Source organism: Heterodontus francisci, chromosome 9 (assembly GCF_036365525.1).
Source record: "Heterodontus francisci isolate sHetFra1 chromosome 9, sHetFra1.hap1, whole genome shotgun sequence".
Lineage (NCBI taxonomy): Eukaryota > Metazoa > Chordata > Chondrichthyes > Heterodontiformes > Heterodontidae > Heterodontus > Heterodontus francisci.
In genome coordinates this window covers 87,778,172-87,800,399 of record NC_090379.1, presented here as the reverse complement: position 1 = coordinate 87,800,399, position 22,228 = coordinate 87,778,172, and the positions used below count along the sequence as shown (strand labels likewise).

The 22,228-nt window shown below is 42.9% G+C and overlaps 1 protein-coding gene across 3 annotated transcripts in view; it reads left to right on the top strand.

Moving 5' to 3' along the window:
• Positions 1-22,228, top strand: part of zfyve26 (zinc finger, FYVE domain containing 26) — a 125,702-nt gene that overhangs the window by 25,272 nt on the left and 78,202 nt on the right. For all 3 annotated transcript variants that reach the window (XM_068039427.1, XM_068039426.1, XM_068039428.1), the window contains 7 exons: positions 52-203; positions 7,075-7,267; positions 7,545-7,808; positions 8,349-8,468; positions 9,979-10,143; positions 14,839-15,063; positions 19,985-20,090. In XM_068039427.1, coding sequence (XP_067895528.1) covers positions 52-203; positions 7,075-7,267; positions 7,545-7,808; positions 8,349-8,468; positions 9,979-10,143; positions 14,839-15,063; positions 19,985-20,090 — 1,225 coding nt within the window. The remainder of the gene's footprint in view (positions 1-51; positions 204-7,074; positions 7,268-7,544; positions 7,809-8,348; positions 8,469-9,978; positions 10,144-14,838; positions 15,064-19,984; positions 20,091-22,228) is intronic.

Genomic DNA, 22,228 nt, shown 5'->3' with positions numbered 1-22,228 from the left:
CCATGTTCTGAGATCACATCAGTTTGTGCTTATTGACATTAACCTCTACAGACGGGAGTGTCGTAAATCTGACTGTAACAAACGAACAGGGATTTAAGTCTCCAGTTCCCAGGCGTAATCTTCTACTTCCCATGATGTTGGCTCCACCAGAATCCCTTCTTGTTTCCTGCATTCTGAGAGGAAACTTTGCCCAAGCGCATCAGGTAACCTGAGTTCTGTTTCCAGGGTGATAAAATAATATCCACCTCTTGTGTATAAACTGAAGTTTGCAAATAAGTACATAATGTAAAGCATGGACTGGAAAAAGGCCATTCTGCTTCTCACCTTCCATCATGGCCATCTCTACCATTTAATCTTTTGAGGAAAATGCTGCATAAATGCTCACTGATCCTCAATTGATCAAAACTTGATAATGTTCATCCATTTGGACATCACTATTCACCTCTGTTGTGATTCTTTTCTCTGCTTTCTCCTGCACCCCCACTCTGTCTGCTCTGAATCATTCTGTGGACTTACATTGTCATGGACAGGTGGTAAGGGGTGTGGGTGGTTCCCAATGTTGGCCTCCCAGCTGTCTGCAGTTGTGTTTTGTTTAAAATGATGAGTTAGCACCTGAGTGTTTTACTTGCCAAATAAACAGTGACAGGTTTTCTTGTAGGTTTAAAACAGAATATTAACTATTTATTGAGCAATATTCATTCCCTGAAATGTTCGCAACAGCATTCACACAGACATTCACTCTCGTGTGCACTCTCAAGAGAAGAAAGATACGGGTTAAGGGTAAGAGTTCACAGGTGTTGGTGGTTTCCCATAAACCTGTTGACTCTTCTAAGAAGGACAGTCTCTTTTAAAGATGCAGACCTGGGTGTTTGTAGTCTTGAACTTGTTGAAGTGTTGTAGATTTCTGGTGGTTAAGATTGCAGACTGGAGGTCACGGTCCCTTTCAGTTCTCTGCTGTAACCAGTTGAAGTGTAGAATTAGGAGCAGGGCTTCTTCTTGTTTAGGCTGGATCTTTCCACAGCCCTTGGCTAGACTGACTTCTGTGATCTCTCCCTCTCTCTCTCCAGGGGGTTACCTTTTAATGTCAAAAATCCATCAAATTAGAGTCTGTGTTAGTTGACACATGGTCTTCTCCCCTGGCATAGCCACACAATGGACCAGAATGTGGAATCCATGGCTAGCTACTAATATCTGGATGAGTATCATTCTGTTATGTGTCTACTTAATACCTTCTTTGTCTCAGGAAAAAATCCATTCAGTTCAGGAATGTCTCTTGTTGGTTTCAGGATGGGTGTAGTTGACATCTCTTCATCTGGAATGTATCCTTTTGTTCTTTTGCAACAGAGAGACAGTTTTTGAATACACATGCCAGGTCGTCTGATCTTCGGTGGCCATCTTTTGCAGCACATTGTCTGCTTTTTAAAGGAAAAGTCAATTTCAAAGATTCCACATTGAAGAAAGTTTGTATCTTAGAAGTAGGGATATAATATGTCTGTACTAGGCATGACAACATGAAGCATGGTTAATTAGCTGATATACTGGAGAGTTGCTGGCACTTGTTGCGGACACATTCTAGTGTGTCATTCACCTTCAGTTTGTTTTTAAATCATTGTACTCTTCAAAAAAAGGAGATAGCAGTTCAGTCTGCAGCCTCGAGAGGGAACTTCTGCAAAACATCTCAATATCTAGGTTCAAGTACATTTTCTGGGAAATAAAACTGGTTAGTCATATTTACTTGAGGTTTGAATATTTTACAAGTGCATCTGATTTCTTTGAACCCATGGCTTTGTGTGATTTTATGTTTATTATCCTTGAGAGTGCTATGCTGTTCTTTCAGATTTCTGATCAGAAAATTAGCTTTGGATTATTTTGATAAATCAGCTATCTTATATCATTTAAATAAAAGCAAAATACTGTGGATGCTGGAAACCTGAAATAAAAACAGAAAGTGCTGGAAGTACTCAGGTCTAGCAGCATCTGTGGAGAGAGAAACAGTTGTTAACATTTCAGGTCTGTGACCAAGATCTATATTTTAAATCAATCTACCTACCAATTTCCATAAACTTTAATATCCCTGCCTAACAAAAATCTATCAGTCTCAGTTTTGGAATTTTCCATTGACCTAGACTCCACAGTGTTTTGGAAGAGACAGTTATAAATTTCCATCAACCTTTGTGTGAAGAAGTGCTTTCTGACATCACATCTGAACAGACTACCACTAGTTTTAAGGTTATGCCCCTTGTTCTGGATCTGAGGAAATAGGTTAGATAGAATGTTAGGAACGCTGGACTTTGTAGTATGTCTATGTTTTTAAAAACTGTGATCCTTAATGCAGTGTAAGATGGACTTTTGGGGAAACATGATCTGATACAAAATCTGCCCAGAGACAAGCCAAGGGTCTTGGTTACCATGAGAAGAAGGAACCCAGGTCAAAGACCCTTTTGAAAGCAGGGTGCAAGGTTGTAATACCTAAAGGGTTTCACTCTCCCAGACTCAGATTGCAAACAGGGAGCCGGGGCTCTAAAATGCAGATTTGAGTTGCAATTTTTAACACCTGGAAACAAAGGAAGGCCCAGGTGGATTTGCTAGGGTCAGACCTATGGTCTCTGAGAATTGTCAAAGGCAATTGACTCTTGATCCGGATAAATTCAAGTGGCTTTGCTAGGCTTGGGGGCCTGAAAGAAAGAAATAAGGACCAGCAGTCAGTGCGTAACCTAAAGAGAGAGCGAGAGAGAGATACTGACCAGTGGGCTGTTTCTGGGGAAACAGCTGCTCTCAGATCACCGATACAACAAAAGGCTGCTAAAATTCAAGCCCAGTTCAAAGGCTTGAGGTTTGCGGAGGAGAAAGGTCACCAGAGATTGCCTTATTAACAAAGTCTAGTCAAATGTGCTTGGAAGAGGTGAGTGAAGAGGATGTTGGTTTTGAGAAGGACATTGGGAGATCCGACCCATTACAGCTGGGAGGAGTTTGGGACTTTTAACTGAAGGATACCTTTTTCACTGAGAACACTGTGTAACGTATAAATGTGGTGTGGGGTTTTTGAGTGTGCTAATAAGTTGCCTTTCTCAGTAATTCTGTTTTTTAAATTATTCGTTCATGGGATGTGGGCATTGTTGCCTATGCCAGCATTTATTGCTCATCCCTAATTGTCCTTGAGGTGGTGGTGAGATGCCTTCTTGAACCGCTGCATTCCTTGGGCTGGAAGTACACCAACAGTGCTGTTCGGAAGGGAGATCCAGGATTTTGGCTCAGTGACAGTGAAGGAACGACGATATAGGTCCAAGTCAGGATGGTGTTTGGCATGGAGGGGAACTTGCAGGTGATGGTGTTCCCATGCAGTTGCTGCCCTCGTCCTTCTCCGTTTTAGAGGTGGCGGGTTTGGAAGGTGCTGTTGAAGGAGCGTTGGTGCATTGCTGCAATGCATCTTGTATATGTTACACACTGCTGCCACTGTGCGTCGGTGGTGGAGGGAGTGAATGTTGAAGGTGGGCTGCTTTGTCCTGGATGGTGTCGAGCTTCTTGAGTGCTATTGGAGCTGCTCCCATCCAGGCAGTGGAGAGTATTCAGTCACACTCCTGACTTGTGCCTTGTAGATGGTGGACAGGCATTGGGGAGTCGGGAGATGAGTTACTCGCTGCAGAATTCCCAGCCTCTGACCTGCTCCTGTAGCCACGGCATTTATATGGCTACCCCAGTTCAGTTTCTGGTCAGTGGTGACTCCCAGGATGTTGATAGTGGGGATTCAGCGATGATAATGCCATTGAACATCAAGGGGCGATGGTTTGATTCTCTCTTGTTTGAGATGGTCATTGCCTGGCACCTGGGTGGCGTGAATGTTACTTGCCACTTATCAGCCCAAGCCTTGATGATGTTCAGGTTTTTCTGCTTCTGTATCTGAGGAGTCGCAAATGGTTTTGAACATTGTACAATCATCAGCAAACATCCCCAATTCTGACCTTATGATGGAGGGAAGGTCATTGATGAAGCGGCTGAGGATGGTTGGGCCTAGGACAGTACCCTAAGAATTCCTGCAGTAATGTCCTGGGACTGAGATGATTGACGTCCGACAACCACAGCCATCTTCCTTTGTGCTAGGTTTGACTGCAACCAGTGGAGAGTTTTCTCCTTGATCCTAGGGCTCCTTGATGCGATACTCGGTCAAATGCTGCCTTGACATCAAGGGCCGTCACTCTTACCTCACCTCTGGAGATAAGCTGTTTTGTCCATGTTTGGACCAAGGCTGTAATGAGGTCAGGAGCTGGCTGGTCCTGTCGAACCCAAACTGTATTAGCTACCTACTATGTACGGTTTAGTTTAAGTTGATTTTTTTAGTTTAGTTGTTATAGTACATGGGCTGAATTTTCTGAGCGGCGGTGCACTCTGATCTCGGTGATCCGCTTGCGTGCAGCTGCCTTCGCTGATTCCCCGCGATATTTTGCGTGGGGGCTCATTTAAATGGAGGGGGAGGAACGGCTGCCCTTGATGATGTAGAGGGGGCGGCTGCTCCGTCGCCATTTTTAAAAGGCTTCAGGCCCTGCGGTAACATTTGAAAGGGAAATTTGTTTGAAATTTGTTTAAAATCTAAATAAAAGCTGGAATCCCCTCTCCCACCCCACCAATATTGTTGTTGGGCCTATCCCGTCCAAAATAAACTTAATTCCCAACCTGAACTCGCCTCCCCCACCCCCCCCCCCCGCCCCGAACCTCGTTACCTTTGCCCTTCAACCCCTTCCCACCATCCCCTCAGCCAATGGAATAAGTTTCCTCCGATTTCCCCACCCCCGTCCCCGTCCCTGAAAATTAAACTCCCTCCCCCTCCCCACCAGTGTCTCACCTTGAATCCCCAAATGGGGATTGGAAGGCGCGAGACCTATGGCCACCGGCCGGAATATCGGTGTGGGACAGCCACCCGGTCCAGGTAAGTAAATTAACATACATTTGCATAAGTTTTATTCGGCAAACGAAGGCAGGGGACCGCACTGAGGCCTCGCTGCCAGCGGTGTAATGCAGCGGGGCCACCTTGGCGTCAGAAGTTGTGGCGGGCCGCTCTTGGAAGAATTTTCCGGGCCTGCCCACCACGATCTCCGACGCCGGAGGGCTAGTAAAATTCAGCCCAATGTATCAAAACGTGAAATCTTCGTGTAATTCTTTAATCAATCACTGGGAAGATCATTTCTTTTGTTTTAAAGTTGCCTCTACTGAGGTTGTAACAGGAGAGAAACCATCAACTCCTTATAATCAACTTAAACACCTCAATTAGAACGCCCCATAATCTTCTATGCACAAGGGAATAAATGACTAGTTTATGCAACCTGTCCTCATAATTTAACCCTTTTAGCTTTGGTATCATTCTGGTGAATCTGGGCTGCAGCTTCTCCAAGGTTAAAATATGCTGTGGTGCATTGAATGCAGTACTCTAAACGGGGTTGAGCAACAAAAATTTAGTTAAACAAACATCATGTGCCGAGCAGCGCGGTTGGGTCTGTTCTGTATAGTATTTAGCTTATTGAGAACCACTAACAAATTGTGAGAGTCATTGTGTCCCCCCTGTGGACTTAAGATGTAGTACTACTAATTCATCTAGGTATGACTCCAACCAACGGAGAGTTTTCCCCTTGATTCCCATTGACTCCAGTTTTGCTAGGGCAGAGCAACATCTTTCTTCTTCCACAATGGTGTAACAGGTTTATCCATTGATTAGCTGAACAACATGGGCCGTAAAATTTGCTTGTTTGATTGCTGATCTGTACTTAGTTAATTATTCTCATTCAGGTCAGTGATGGAGGCATTAAATGTCAGTGTTGCTGGGTTGGGGAGGGGAAAATCATCCAGGGTCCTGCAATTTCTGGTGGATGTTGGATGAGGACAGTATCAGGCTTAGTGTGAATAACCTGTTGGCTTTCACAGGAAAGACACATGCAGAATAATGACCACTTAGGTTATCTATAATTGAGCAGTGCTGATGGGACCATGCCTGAGCAAAGAATCAACACTTAGGGGTGAGCAAGAGGGAAATAATTCAGACAGATGGGGAGGATGCGTGGAATGTTTGGCCAGCAGCTGAGATATTCGAGCTCTCTAGAAGAACAGATGCACCATGGAAATGGTAGCTACAGTCTGGAGGACGACATGCATTTGAATCAAAAATATATATTTTATATGGTAACTAAAATGATAATTTCACAGTAGGACTATTAACATTATGATCACTTTGCTACTGGGCTGGAATCTTTCCGCTGTGATTTCTTTCAGGGCAAGTTTGTGATGGCATAACCAATTGTTAATGTTGGGACTGTATGTGCAAAGTAATCTAGGAGATAGTGAATTATAGACCTTTCCATTTGTTAATGAACTCCCTGAGGGGCAGATAACACTGATAAACCATGCATCTCAGATTATAATCTATGAATTAGGTTTACTAAGAAACCAAAATGGTCTCATAAGGGAAGAAAACCTGCTATTACCTGGTCTAACCAATATTTGACTCCAGCCCCACACCAACTCTTAATTGCCCTCTGAAGTGACCTAGCAAGTCAGTCAAGAAAACCAAGAAAAACAAAGGCAGCCACCTCGGGATGGAAAATAAATGCTGGCCTTGCCAGTGATGCCTGCCCCCTGAAAATGGAAAAAATATATTTAAAAAGCATTAGTCAAATAACAGCAGAAAGATAAGTAAATAATTCCCTTACTGTTGCCCCTCTTCCTCTCACTTACCCCTACCCTTCTGTCTCTTCCCTTTCTTTCTCTCCCTTAGCTGTCCAGATATCCTTCACTTTAACCCCATTTGACCTGAAGACTGCATTTGGTCTTGACTCCCCTGTGAAATTCCAGATTAACTAGTGTTAAAAATACAAGCTTTAACAAAATGGAGTTTATAATTAATTTTTATAACATGTTACTGACAACATAATGTAATATGTTACTTGTTTAAATTAACATTTATGTTTGCTGGTGTATTTTGATTTGTCTCTGAATATAAGTGCTATATTATCATACTCTTTCACATTTCACCATTTAGCAGAAAGTGTCTAAGGTAGTATTTAACTGGATTGTATTTTACTTTCTTGGCAGGTGGTATTGATGTTTGAGATGAAATCTTCTTACCTCTATGGTGAACTGATCTTTATGGAACGGTACAAACAGGTAATCAACGAACTCGCAGAAGTAGAACAGAAAATGGAGAATAAAGGCACGGACAACAGCAATCGCAAATCAAGTGTTGGGAGGTTCACACTTCAAGCAATTGGCGATGCTGCAGCAGCAGGTAGCTGTCAGGTTTCTGTGTAGGTTTGGAATATGATTTTGCAGACCTGAGTTATTAACACTTTGAAAGCATCAAATAAAATAATTTTAACTGTTTAGAAATATTATAAAAGGTTTTAGTTTTCCAAGCAAAAGCTTAGAAAATATTCTTTTCTTTCTCAGGGAATATCCTTTCTCAGCTTTCTAGATGAGCCACTGCACTATCACATATTGTAATATTGGTTTACAGGTAGTTTGGCAAATAGTAATGCTCATCCTAATGTTTTCTGTCTATATAGGTATGGTGTTTTATTCCATTTCTGATGTTGTAGAGAAGCTGATTAATTCATCTGAGGTTCCCAACTCAGCATTGCTGGAGGACTTCTGGAAGAGTAAAGTACAAATTGAACCAACCAATCCTCTCTATGAGATTCTGGAGGACCTCAGTGGTCCTGCAATGGCTGTCTTTGATCTTGCTTGTACCCAGTGCCAATTGTGGAAAACCTGTAAACAACTCCTGGAGACTGCAGAAAGGAGGCTTGTGGTTAGTTTTGAGGCCAAAGGTAGGAGAAATGTTTTTTTTTTCATTGAAACAAGAGTTTACAAACAAATTTTGCTAAGAAAAGTTAGAAGCAATTATATTTTGTTTTGCTGAGCTTGTGAATAAACTTGGTTTTGTGAAAGTGACAGTGTGAGGTTGCTATTGGTTGAAGGAAATACTTAGATTTTGTTATGAATATGTTTTCTCAGTTAGCGTATCAAACATTCTGCATTAAGATTGAACTTTCCATGCAGGGATTTAGATTAGTTCCAAAGTAATCTTCAAAGGAGCCCTCACATCAAGTCAGAAGGGACCTGCAATTTTATTGGCTGCTCTGTAGCATTTTGAATCTTCAGATGTATAGAAGTGAATGTAATTGTTTGAAGTACACAATATGAATTCAGTTTCTACCTCCCCTTACCTTTTCAAAGAAAACTTACCTTCATCCCAATGAAAAGCAAAGCTGTCTGAATTGCCTCATTGTGGTTTCATTTTTGTTTTTTTATTTTCGATAAATACCTGTCCAATCCATTGATACAACCTTACATTGTTTCTCCTGCAGGTCGAAAGGTTGACTCTGTTCGCCGTCACCCTGATGGAATTCAAGGTTTTCCTGCAATCCTTCAACAAATGAGCAAAATCCTGAACTATTCTCATAGTTCACATGGACCAACCAAATCCAGTACAGTAACCTTCTTGCTCTTAAGATTATGGAAATAGTCTGTAACTTTCCTTTTACCTGTGTCTCTCTCCTACTTTAACTCTTAGCAGGGCATGATTCAAAGGAGTTCATTTGCCTTCCACTAACTGACCCAAGTGACCATCCTCATGTATGAACCTTGACTGTGCATGTTGGAGGATTATTTAAGCCTGGGAACGGTGGAGCCAAGCCTGAGGGTATCTTCACCCTTTGCACTTTTCCAGCAGGGGTTGCTGGATAGTGAATGAGAGTGGGAATCCCTCCTTCTCCCTCATCCAGAGATGTATGACTTACAGCTTTCCAGCCAATGTTGACGAGTTCCGCACAGACCAGGGATGAAATATGAACTCTTCCTGGTTTCTCAGTGTGTGTAACACATGAACTGCTGGGGAATCACATCATGCTTCACTGTAAATTGATAGAAATAGTGCTGTGGACTCGTGTTACTTGCCTGAGGTTTGGCCTGCTTGTTACTTGGAGACAATGGGGCAGTTGCAGTTATAGTTACATACAACTTCAGACTCGAGTGCCTCAATAGTAGCTACAATGTTTTTTTTTTAAAAAAAGAGAACTGCTTCCACATGTGGTTAACATGCTAACTTTTTAAATGCATGGGTTGAAGTCATTAAAGGTATTTATACAAAATATTGAGTAACACTTTTCTGGGCTCTAACAGTTTATTGAGGTTGCTGAGTTAATTTTTAACACAGGAAAATGGTGGCTTTTCTTGGGTTTGGTGGACTTCAAAGTTCTGTTTCGCAAATAGTTTAGCGGCTGAATTTAAATCAATTTGAAATAGAACCTTTGTGTACACTTCTTTTGGTTACGCAAAAGATAAAAAAAAATATTGAATCTACAACCACTCCATTTTTCATCCTCTGCCTAATGTAGGAATAGAGAACACAGCTCAGTATAAAATTTCAGTTAGTGTCTTAACTCAATGTGTGCTAATCAAAGAACAGTACAGCACAGGAACAGGTCATTCGGCCCTCCAAGTCTGCGCCGATCTTGATGCCTGTCTAAACTAAAACCTTCTGCACTTCCGGGGTCCGTATCCCTCTATTCCCATCCTATTCATGTACTTGTCAAGATGCCTCTTAAATGTCGCAACCCTCTTGTTTGTTTTGCTTGCTTTATCTGATATCTGTGGTTACTGGTGTTTGCCTATTGCCTAAAGAGCACAGTGTTTTTTGGTCCTTTATTGACTGCTTGTTTTGAAAGGGCAACTTAGTGCAGTATTTTCTGGAGATTTATCGTCTGATGGCAACACCATCGTCTTCTAGAAAACTTGAAAAAGAAATACTAAGATCTGGATAAACTAACAGATTGGTAGTTGTTCTAACCAACTAGAGACTGTGTACACCAAGATGACACTTTCTTATGTATGCTCAGCATATGGTTTCCTCAGAACCCGTCCAGCTCGTGGGTGGTGAAGGTTACATGTCATTCAAAGATTGTTCTATAGCAGTTTATCTTTTTCATTTTTTGGTAGAGCCTGCTGAGGACAGAGTTGCCAGCCCCCTCAACTGCAGTTTGACAGAGCTCTTACTAACATGTTACCTTGCAATTTCTGAGGACTGTGTCACTTCACAACTCGGCTTATCAGAGCAGTTGGAGCAGATCACACACAAACTTCAAACAGCAATAAAGTCTACTGGTCAGTATCAGAAATAGAATCCGTCTTGCATCCTTTTGTATGTTCTGCATTTTAAAATAGTTTCCCATATTCATGTGTGCGTACTAGCAAGACATGAGAAACTGCCTGGATGGGTGCAGCTCCAACAACACTCAAGAAGCTCGACACAATCCAGGACAAAGCAGCCTGCTTGATTGGCACCCCATCTACAAACATTCACTCCCTCCACCACCGATGCACAGTGGCAGCAGTGTGTACCATCTACAAGATGCACTGCAGCAATGCACCAAGGCTCCTGAGACAGCACCTTCCAAACCCGCGACCTCTACCACTTCGAAGGACAAGAGCAGCAGATGCATGGGAACATCACCACCTGCAAGTTCCCATTCAAGTCACACACCGTCCTGACTTGGAACTATATCGCCGTTCCTTCACTGTCGCTGGGTCAAAATCCTGGAACTCCCTTCCTAACAGCACTGTGGGTGTACCTACCTCACAAGGACTGTAGCGGTTCAAGAAGGCAGCTCACCACCACCTTCTCAAGGGCAATTAGGGATGGGCAATAAATGCTGGCCTGGCCCACATCCCATGAATGAATAAAAAAAACCTGACTCTGTCTGGTGGTGGTTCTTGGAAATGGAAACCATCCTAATACAGGAACAATGTTACCAGAAATCATTAAGCTTTATACTTCCCATATTTTTCTTTCAAAAAGGAGCCTGCTAGAATTATGCTTTCTGTTTTCTGTCTCATCAATTTGTATACACTCCCAATTGACAAGCAATCAAATGGGAAGTACTGTTATCTTTGGCATGCTTTAGCTGTAGATGATTAAGACAGAAAACATAAGAGATGGTATTTGCCTTGTCAGATCCACTGTATAATCTCAAGGATTAAGGCAATGGAAATTGGTGATATTTAGAAGCAAATAAACCCTAAAAGAGTTAAATCCTATGATTTTTTTAAATATTCCTTCATGGGATATGGGCGTCACTGGCTAGGCCAATGTTTATTGCCCATCCCTAATTGCCCTTGAGAAGGTGGTGGTGAGCTGTCGTCTTGAACCGCTGCAGTCCATGTGGTGTAGGTATACCCACAGTGCTGTTAGGAAGGGAGTTCCAGGATTCTGACCCAGCGACAGTGAAGAAATGGCGAGAGTTCCAAGACAGGATGGTGTGTGGCATGGAGGGGAACTTGCAGGTGGTTGTGTTCCTATGCATCTGGTGCCCTTGTCTTTCTAGGTAGTTCAGGTCGCGGCTTTAGAAAGTGCTGTTGAAGGAGTGTTGGTAAGTTGCTACAGTGCATCCTGTAGATGGTACACACTGCTGTCACTGTGTGTCAGTGGTGGAGGGAGCGGATGTTGAAGGTGGTCAGTGGGGTGCCCATCAAGTGGGCTGCTTTATCCAGCATAGTGTCGAGCTTCTTCAGTGTTGTTGGAGCTGCACCCATCCATGCAAGGGAGAGTATTTCATCATACTCCTGACTTGTGCCTTGTAGATGGTGGACAGGGTTTGTTTGGGGAGTCAGGAGGTGAGTTACCCGCCACAGAATTCCCAGGCTCTGACCTGTTCTTGTAGCCCAGTATTTATGTGACTGGTCCAGTTCAGTTTCTGATCAATGGTAACCCTGAGGACATTGATGGTGTCGGATTCAGCGATGGTAGTGCCATTGAACATCAGGGGGAGATTTAGATTCTCTCTTGTTTGAGGTGGTCATTGCGTGGCACTTGTGTGGTGAAAATATTACTTGCCACTTATCAGCCCAAGCCTGGATGTTGTTCAGGTCTTGCTGCATTTGGGCACAAGCTGCTTCATTATCTGAGGAGTCACGAATGGTGCTGAAATACTATTGACATGCTCTTCCATATATTCAAAATATTGCATCAAACACCTTTGTTTCTATCCCAACAATATTAATATGCCCATCTGATCAGATCACTACATTTCACAGAATCAGAGAATTGTTAGAGTGCAGAAGGAGACCATTTGGTCCATTGTGTCTGCACCGGCTCTCTGAGCAATTCACCTAATGCCATTCCCCCACTTTCTCCCTGTAACCCTGCACATTCTTCCTTTTCAGAAAACAGTCCAATTCCCTTTTGAATGCCTTAATTGAACCTGCCTCCACCACACAATGGGTTGTGGAGAACGGGCAGGAAAGTGGAGTTGAGCCCGAGATGAGATCAGCCATAATCGTATTGAATGGCGGGGCAGGCTCGAGGAGCTGAATTGCCTACTCCTGCTCCTAGTTCTTATGTTCTTTAACTCCAGATCCTAACCAATTGATGCGTGAATAGGTTCTTCCTCATGTCGCTTTTGCTTCTTTTGCCAACCACTTTAAATCTGTGCCCCCTCATTCCCGATCCTTTCAGACTTGTACCCTTTATGTTATATTGTCGCTCCATATTCTTTCTACCAAAATGAGTGACTTTACATTTCTCCACATTGAACTTCATCTGCCACTTGTCCGTCCATTCCACCAACTTGTCCGTCCATTCCACCAACTTGTCTATGCCCTTTGAAGTTCTACACTATCCTCCTCACAGTTCACAATTGTTCCAAGTTTCGTATCATCTGCAAATTTTGAAATTGTGCTCTGACACCAAGATTTGGATCATTAATATATCCGGAAGAGCAAGAGTCCCAACACTGAACCCTGGGAAACTCCACGACACAAACCTTCCTCCAGCCCGATGAATATCCATTAACCTCTCCTCTCTGTTTCCTGTCATTAGCCAATTTCGTATCCATGTTGCTACCATCACTTTTATTCCATGAGCTGTAATTTTGCTCACAAGTATGTTGTGTGGCACTGTATCAAATGCCTTTTGGAATTCGATGTACACCACATCAGCACCATTGCCCTCATCAACCCTCTCTGTTACCTCTTCAAAAAACTCCAGCAAGTTGTTAAAACATGAATCTCCCTTAACAAATCCGTGCTGACTTTCCTTAATTAACCCACATTTGTCCATGTGGCTATTAATTTGGTCCCGGATTATTGTTTCTAGAAGTTTTTCCACCTTGGACGTTAAACTGACCGCCTGTAGTTGCTGGACTTATCTTTACATCCTTTTTTGAATTGGGGTGTAACATTTGCAATTCTACAGTCCTCTGGCAGCACTCCTGCGTCTAAAGAAGACTGTAAAATTATGGCCAGTGCCTGCACAATTTCCACTCTCACCTCGCTCAGTATCCTTGGATGCATCTCATCCGGCCCTGGTACCTTATCATCATTAAGTATAGACAGCCTATCTAATACCCCCTCCTTATCAATTTTAAATCCTTCTAGTGTTTAACTTCCTCTTTCACTGTGGATTGGGTAGCATCTTCCTTGGTAAAGACAGATACAAAGTATTCATTTAATACTTCAGATATTCCCCTACCTCCATGCATAAATGCCCCCTTTGGTCCCTAATCGGCCCTATTCCACCTTTTACCACCCTTTTACTGTTTATATGTCTATAGAAGACTTTGGGATCTTTTCATACTCTCTTTTTGCTTATTTGATTTTTCACTTCTCTGAACCTTCTATATTCACCCTGGTTCTCCATTGTATTATCTAACTGACATCTGTCATAAGCATGCTTTTTCTTTTTCATCTCTATCTGTTTAATCATCCAGGGAGCACTGGATATATTTGCCCTACCTTTCCCCTTCAAGGAAATATACCTTGACTGTGCCCAAACTATCTCTTCTTTGAAGGTAGCCCATTGTTCAGCTACTGTTTTCCCTTCCAACCTTGCACAAACCTGCTGCCAAACTTAATTGTTGTTCAGAGGTTCCAAAATATGAACACCACAAAAACTTGATTTAGAGCTAAATTTTGAAGAAGCTGCCTACCAAACCAATTAAATTTTGGCCCAACCATCCTTTTCTGAATAATAGCACTGAAGCCTGATGCATCATTCAAGTTATAGAGTTTATTTTTGTTACAGTCCAGCCTATACAACTAGATTGGTTTGACACGATTGTTTAATTTCTTTGGTGCCCCCAGTGTCACAAGGAAATGAGCAACAGCGATCCATAAACAGTACGGTTACAATATTCCTCCTCCCAAGCAGTTATGAATCTACAAGTTGGTGTTGTAGCTTGTAATGCTGTTGTTTTACCTGTTATGGGCATTTAATCAGAATTAGGAACAAATCAGAATGTCATTCAGAAATATATTTCTTGGGTGTTTTGAAACTTTTTGATACTGAATTACTTATTCTGTTAATTAGTAGAACCCACAGACTCTTTTTGCCCGTCATCTTACATGTAGATTCATCAGCTTGTAGTTTCCATCATCACTCATCTTAAGCATATGATATAGCTAAGGCAACATGCATAACTTTTCAAAGAGAGCTGAGAAGCCTGTAGAACATTTTTAGAATTGATATTAATATTTCTACAAAAATTACAAAATATTTTGATTTTTATAAGACCTATTCTGAATATTGACAGAGTATTTGCATTTCAATTATTAACTGTAAAGCCTGGCTTAGTCTACAATAAAAACATTAAAATTTCCCAGTTGTGGAGCTATTTGCCCACTAGTATTGTAGCACTATTTTTTAATGTCTTTTTTTTTTAAAGAGTAGCCTCCTTTGCAGAAATTGGACACTGGTTCTAGGAGTTTCCCGTGTACTCTGGAAAATAAACTGCTCTGCATAATACATGCTGTGATTAATGCTTTCGTGGATTAAAGAAACTAAAAACCATTTTACTGTTTTAGAAACAAAAGAAAATATACTCAACTGCTTGGAACTAACAAGTTCTCGATCTCAAGATCCAGAAGGGCACACAGTCCGAAACCAGATGAAGCAGTTGCTGAAGAATTTAGATAAGCAGGTCCAGACTTTGATAGATAACATGACTAGAGCAGACTATGTGCGAAGCCTATTTGACTACATCAACACGCTTGCAGCAGTGCTTGTTCGAAGTATGAACCGAGATATGGGTAAGGCCCATAACGAATTGATACTATTGATACTATCTATATGCATTTAAAATTACACTGATGTAGTTGCTTATTTGTAAAGTAAATCAGTAAATGTGCACTGTTTAAAAAAAATTTGAAGAATGACATAGGTGTGGAACAGTAGGAGGAAAGGAGAGAGGAAAATGACAACAGTATGTGCAGCAGAAAGCCGTTTAGCAAATAGGGGGAGGCGGTGGCGTAGTGGTAATTTCACTGGACTAGCAATCCAGAGGCCCAGGCTAATGCTTTGGGAACAAGGGTTCAAATCCCACCATGAGAGCTGGTAGAATTTACATTCAATTAATAAAGCTGGAATTAAAAAAGCTAGTCTCAGTAATGGTGGCCATGAAATCATCGTCGATTGTTGTAAAAACCCATCTGGTTCACTAATGTCCTTAACTGGTTTGGCCTATATGTGACTCCAGACCCACAGCAATGTGGTTGACTCTTAAATGCCCTCCGAAATGGCCTAGCAAGCCACTCAGTTGTATCAAACTGCTAAAGAAGTCTAAAAGGAATGAAACCGGATGGACAACCCAGCATCGACTAAGGGACCGGAAGTGACAAAGGTACACCCAGCCCTGTTGACCCTGCAAAGTCCTCCTTACTAACATCTGGGGGCTTGTGCCAAAATTGGGAGAGTTGTCCCACTGACTAGTCAAGCAACAGCCAATCAAGCATGGGTTCAACCCTGGTTCAATGTAGAGTGCAGGAGGGCATGTCAGGAGCAGCACCAGGCATACCTCAAAATGAGGTGTCGACCTGGTGAAGCTACAACACAGGGCTATATATATGCCAAACAGCTGAAGCAGCATGCGATAGACAGAGCTAGGCGATCACACAACCAACGGATCACATCTCTGCAGTCCTGCCGCATCCAGTTGTGAATGATGGTGGACACTTAAACAACTAACAAGAGGAGGAGACTCTACAAATATCCCCATCCTAAATGATGGGGGAGCCCAGCACATCAGTGCTGATGCATTTGCAACCATCTTCAGCCAGAAGTGCCGAGTGGATGATCCACCTTGGCCTCCTCTTGAGGTCACGAGCATCACAGATGCCAGTCTTGAGCCAATTCGATTCACTCCACGTGATATCAAGAAACGGCTGAAGGCACTGGATACTACAAAGGCTATGGGCCCTGACAACATTCCAGCAACAGCACTGAAGCCTTGTGCTCCAGAACTGGCCGCACCCCTAGCCAAGCCGTTCTGGTACAACTGCAACACTGGCATCTACCCGGCAGTGTGGAAAATTGCCCAGGTATATCCTGTACACAAAAAGCAGGACAAATCCAACCTGGCCAATTATTGCCCCCCATCAGTCTACTCTTGATCATCAGCAATGTATGGAAGGTGTCGTCGACAGTGCTATCAAGCGGCACTTACTCAGCAATAACCTGCTCACTGATGTTCAGGGCCAGGGCCACTCGCCTCCAGAGCTCATTACAGCCTTGGTCCAAACATGGACAAATGAGTTGGACTCCAGAGGTGAAGTGAGAGTGACTGCCCTTGACATCAAGGCAGCATTTGCCCGAGTATGGCATTAAGTAGCCCTAGCAAAACTGGAGTCAATGGGAATCAAGGGGAAAACTCTCTGTTGGTTGGAGTTGTACCTAGAACAAGGGGGAACATCAGCTTCAGTGGGCTAAGAATGGCTCTGGGACGAATAAATTGAAGTCAAAGGTTGGCATCAGGAACGTTAGCTGAACAATGGGCTACCTTCAAGGAAGAGATAGTTCGGGCACAGTCAAAGTATGTTCCCTTGAAGGGAGTAGCGTAAACAAATCCAGAGCTCCCTGGATGACAAAAGAGATAGAGATGAAGAAAAGGTGCGCTTATGACAGATGCCAGGTAGAAATTACTGTTGAGAACCAGGCAGAATATAGAAGGTCCAGAGGTGAAGTGAAAAAGCAAAGAGAGAGTATGAAGAGAGATTGGCAATTAACATAAAAGGGAATCCCAACGTTTTCTATAGACATATAAATAGTAAAAAGGTGGTAAAAGGAGGAGTGGGGCGGATTAGGGGCCAACAGGGGGATTTGCACATGGAGCCAGTGGGCATAGCTGAGGTATTAAATGAATACTTTGCATCAGTCTTCACCAAGGAAGAAGATGCAACCCAGGCAATGGTGAAAGAGGAAGTAATTCAGACACTAGAAGGGTTTAAAATTGATAAGGAGGAGGTGTTGGATCGACTGTCTGTACTTAAAGTGGATAAGGCACCAGGACTGGATGAGATGCATCCAAGAATACTGAGGGAGGTGAGAATGGAAATTGCAGAGGCACTGGCCATAATTTTTCAGTCTTCCTTAGACTCAGGGGTGGTGCCAGAGGACTGGAGAATTTTGCAAACTTTACACTCTTGTTCAAAAAAGGATTTAAACATAAGCCCAGCAACTACAGACCAGTAAGTTTAACTTTGGTGGTGGCGAAACTTCTAGAAAGATTAATTCAGGACAAAATTAATTGTCACATGAACAAATGCGGGTTAATTAAAGAAAGACAGCATGGATTTCTTGAGGGAAAATCATGTTTAACTAACTTGCTGGAGTTTTTTGAGGAGGTAACAGAGAGAGTTGATGAGGGCAATGCAATTGATGTGGTGTACATAGACTTCCAAAAGGCATTTGTTACAGTGCCACACAATAGACTTGTGAGCAAAATTACAGCTGATGGAATAAACGGGACAGTAGCAACATGGCTGCGTAATTGGCTGACTGACAGAAAACAAAGAGTAGTGTTTAATGGATGTTTTTTGGGCTGGAGGAAGGTTTGTAGTGGAGTTCCCCTGGGGTTAGTGTTGGGACCTTTGCTTTTTCTGATGTATATTAACGACCTAGACCTTGGTGTACAGGGCACAATTTCAAAGTTTGAGGATGATATGAAACTTGGAAGCATTGTGAACTGTGAGGAGAATAGTGTAGAAGTTCAAAAGGACATAGACAAGTTGGTGGAATGGGCAAACTGGTGGCAGATAAAGTTCAATGTGGAAAAATGTGAAGTGATTCATTTTGGTAGGAAGAACATGGAGAGACAATATAAAATAAGGAGTATGATTCTATAGAGGGTACAGGAGCAGAGGGATTTGGGTGTATATATGCATGTCTTTGAAGGTGGCAGGACAGATTGAGAGAGCGGTAAATAAAGCATACAGTATTCTGGGATTTATTAATCGGTGCACAGAGTAAAAGAGCAAGAAAGTTATGTTGAACTTGTATAAGACACTATTTTGACCTCAACTGGAATATTGCGTCCAGTTCTGGGCGCTGCACTTTAGGAAGGATGTGAAGGCTATAGGGTGCAGAAAAGATTCACGAGAATGGTTCCGGGGTTAGGAACTTCAGTTATGAAGATAGATTGGAGAAATAGGGACTGTTTTCCTTGGAGAAGAGAAAGTTGAGAGGAGATTTGATAGAGATATTCAAAATCATGAGGGGTCTGGACGGAGTAGATAGGGAGAAACTGTTCCCACTCGTGAAAGGATCGAGAAAGAGAGGGTACAGATTTAAAGTAATTGGTAAAAGAAGCAAAAACGACATGAGGAAAAACGTTTTCACACAGTGAATGGTTAAGGTCTGGAATGCACTGCCTGAGAGTGTGGTGGAGGCAGGTTCAATTGAAGCATTCAGAAGGGAATTAGACTTTTATATGAAAAGTAAGAATGTGCAGTGTTATGGGGAGTGGCACAAGCTAGGTGAATTGCTCATTCGGAGAACCGGGGCGGACGCGATGGGCTGAATGGCGTCCTTCTACCCTGTAATGATTCTGTGATTCAGTGAAGATAGTTGTGGTTGTTGAAGGTCAATCATCTCAATCCAAGGACATCACTGTAGGAATTCCTCAGTGTCCTAGACCCAATCATCTTCAGCTGCTTCATCAATGACCTTCCCTCCATCATAAGGTCAGAAGTGGGGATGTTTGCTGATGATTGCACAATGTTCAGCACCATTCACGACTCCTCAGGTACTGAAGCAGTCCATGTCCACATGCAGCAAATTTGGACAACATTCAGGCTTGGGCTGATACATTCATGTTACATTCATGCCACACAAGTACCAGGCGATGACTGTCTCCAACAAGAGAGCATCCAACCATCTCCCCTTGACAATCAATGGCATTACCATCGCTGAATCTCCCACTATCAACATCCTGGGGGTTACCATTGACCAGAAACTGAACTGGACCAGCCATATAAGTATTGTGACTACAAGAGCAGGTCAGAGGCTGGGAATTCTGTGGTGAGTGACCCATCTTCTGACTCCCCAAAGCCTGTCCACCATCTAAAAGACGCAAATCAGGAGTGTGATGGAATACTTTTCACCTGCCTGCATGAGTGCAGCTCCAACAACACTTGAAGCTCGACACCTTCCAGGTCAAAGCAGCCCGCTTGATCGGCATCCCATTCACCACCTTCAACATTCACTCTCTCCACCACTGACGCACAGTGGCAGCAGTGTGCACTATCTGCAAGATGCACTGCAGCAACTCACCAAGGCTCCTTAAACAACACCTTCCAAACCTGCCACCTCTACCACCTAGAAGGACAATGGCAGCAGATGCATGGAAACGCCAGCACCTGCAAGTTCCCCTCCAAGCCACACATCATCCTGACTTGGAACTATATTGTCGTTCCTTCACTGTCGCTGGGTCAAAATCCTGGAACTCCCTTCCTAACAGCACTGTGGGTTTACCTACACCACATGGACTTTTAGCAGGCAGCTTACCATCACCTTCTCAAAAGCAATTAGGGATGGACAATAAATGTTGGCTTAGCCAGCGACGCCCACATCCACAGCAAAAAAAGGTGTTAGTGAGTGTAGGAACATGAAGCTGACATAGTGTTTGTTTTGGACACTGGTGGAATTGCCAATTCTAATTGTTTTTCTTCATTTTAGATCAATTTGCAGAGGTCAAAGTAGGAAATCCCTTCATCATTTTGCAAGAGACCCCATCGCAACTTGTTGCACATTTGCTTTTTGAGAAGCCAACTTCACCTGATCGGTATGAGCAAGGATTCTAATGATAGTTCATGCTTTTTACTTTAAGTATCAGAACAGTCATATTTTTGTATGATTATTGATTCCTTACTTTTACCCCCTATTGGTCTGCCCAAACCTTATATAGGAAAAGGAGTAGGCCATTCAGTCCCTTGAGCCTGTTCCACCATTCAGTTAGTTTATAGCTGATCTTTATCTTAATTCCATTTACCAAACCTTGGTTCCATATCCATTAATACTGTTACCTAACAAAAATCTATTTTGAAACTTTCAATTGACCTAACCTCAACAGTGTTCTTGGAGCGAGAGTTCCAGATTTCCACCAGCCTTTCTGTGAAGAATTGCTTTCTGACATCATCTCTGAATGGTCAAGCTCTAAAATTTTAAGGTTATGCCCCCTTGTTCTGGATTCCCCACCAGAGGAAATAGTTTCTATCTAATTATTAAATCCTTTAATCATAACACCTCAGTTAGGTTATCCTCTAATCTTCTACACTAAAGGGATTACAAACCTAGTCTATGCAACCTATCTTCATAATTTAACCGTTTTAGCTGTGGTATATTCTGGTGAGTCTGAGCTGCATCCCCTGCAAGGCTAATATAGACTTCCTGTGCCCAGATAAAATATCCTGCTCTGAGGCCTCTGAACCTGTTGCAAAGAGGTGGACAAGTAGCCTGGGATGATTCTTTAGTTTTAAGCACTGCCTTTTTGAGGCAGCATCTCCTGTTGGGCAGTTAGTTGATATATGTTGTGTTGTAAATTGCAAATTGCTATAACATTCTAATTATAAAATGATACCATTTAGGAAAAAATCTGTTTTGAAGCTTTTTATTAGTAGAATAATACTATTAAAATCCATAATAACTCTGAGATGTTATGAAAGGCACTACATGAATGCAAGTTTATTTAAATTCCCACCATAGCAGATGGTGAATTCAATTAATAAATCTGGAATTAAAAGCTAGTCTAATGGTGACCGAAACCAGTGTCGATTGTTGTAAAAACCCATCTGGTTCATTCATGTCCTTTAGGGAAAGAAATCTGCCATCCTTATCCAGTCTGGCCTACATGTGACTCCAGACCCACAGCAATGTGGTTGACTCTTAAATGCCCTCTGAAATGGCCTAGCAAGCCACTCAGTTGTATCAAACCGCTGCAAAGTCAAAGAAAAGGAATGAAACTAGACGGACGACTGGCATCAACCTAGGCACTGGAAGTGGCAACCCCAAACCCAGCCCTGTCAACCCTGCAAAGTCCTCCTTACTGACATCTGGGGGCTTGTGCCAAAATTGGGAGAGCTGTCCCACAGACGAGTCAAGCAACAGCCTGACATAGTCATACTAATGAAATGATACCTTACAGACAATGTCCCAGACACCACCATCTCCATCCCTGGGTATTTCTTGCCCCACTGGCAGGACAGACCCACTAGAGTTGGCGGCACAGTGAATTACAGTCAGGAGGGAGTTGCCCTGGGAGTCTGGACCCCATGAAGTCTCATGGCATCAGGTCAAACCTGGGCAAAGAAACTTTCTGCTGATCACCTCCTACCACCCCCTGCTCGACTGATGAATCAGCGCTTATCCATGTTGAACACCAATTGGAAGAGGCGCTGAGTTTAGCAATGGCACAGTATGTACTCTGGGTGGAGGACTTCAATGCCCATCACCAAGAGTGGCTCGGTATCACCACTACTGGCTGAGCTGTCCGAGTTCTAAAGGACAGAGCTGCTGGTCTGGGACTGCGGCAGGTGACGAGGGAAAACATACTTGACCTTGTCCTCACCAACCTACCTGTGGAAGATACATCTGTCCATGACGGTATTGGTGGGAGTGACCGCCGCCAGGTTCTTGAGACGAAGTCCTGTCTTCACAATGAGGATACCTAACATCGTGTTGTGTGGCACTACCACTATGCTAAATGGGATAGGTTTCGAACAGATCTAGCAACTCTAAACTGGGCATCCATGAGGTGCTGTGGGCCATCAGCAGTAGCAGAATTGTACTCAAGAACAATCTGTAACCTCATGGCCCGGCATATCCCCCAGTGGCCGCGGGACCAATCCTGATTCAATGAAGTGTGCAGGAGAGCATGCCAGGAGCAGCACTAAGTATACCTAAAAATGAGGTGTCAGCCTGGTG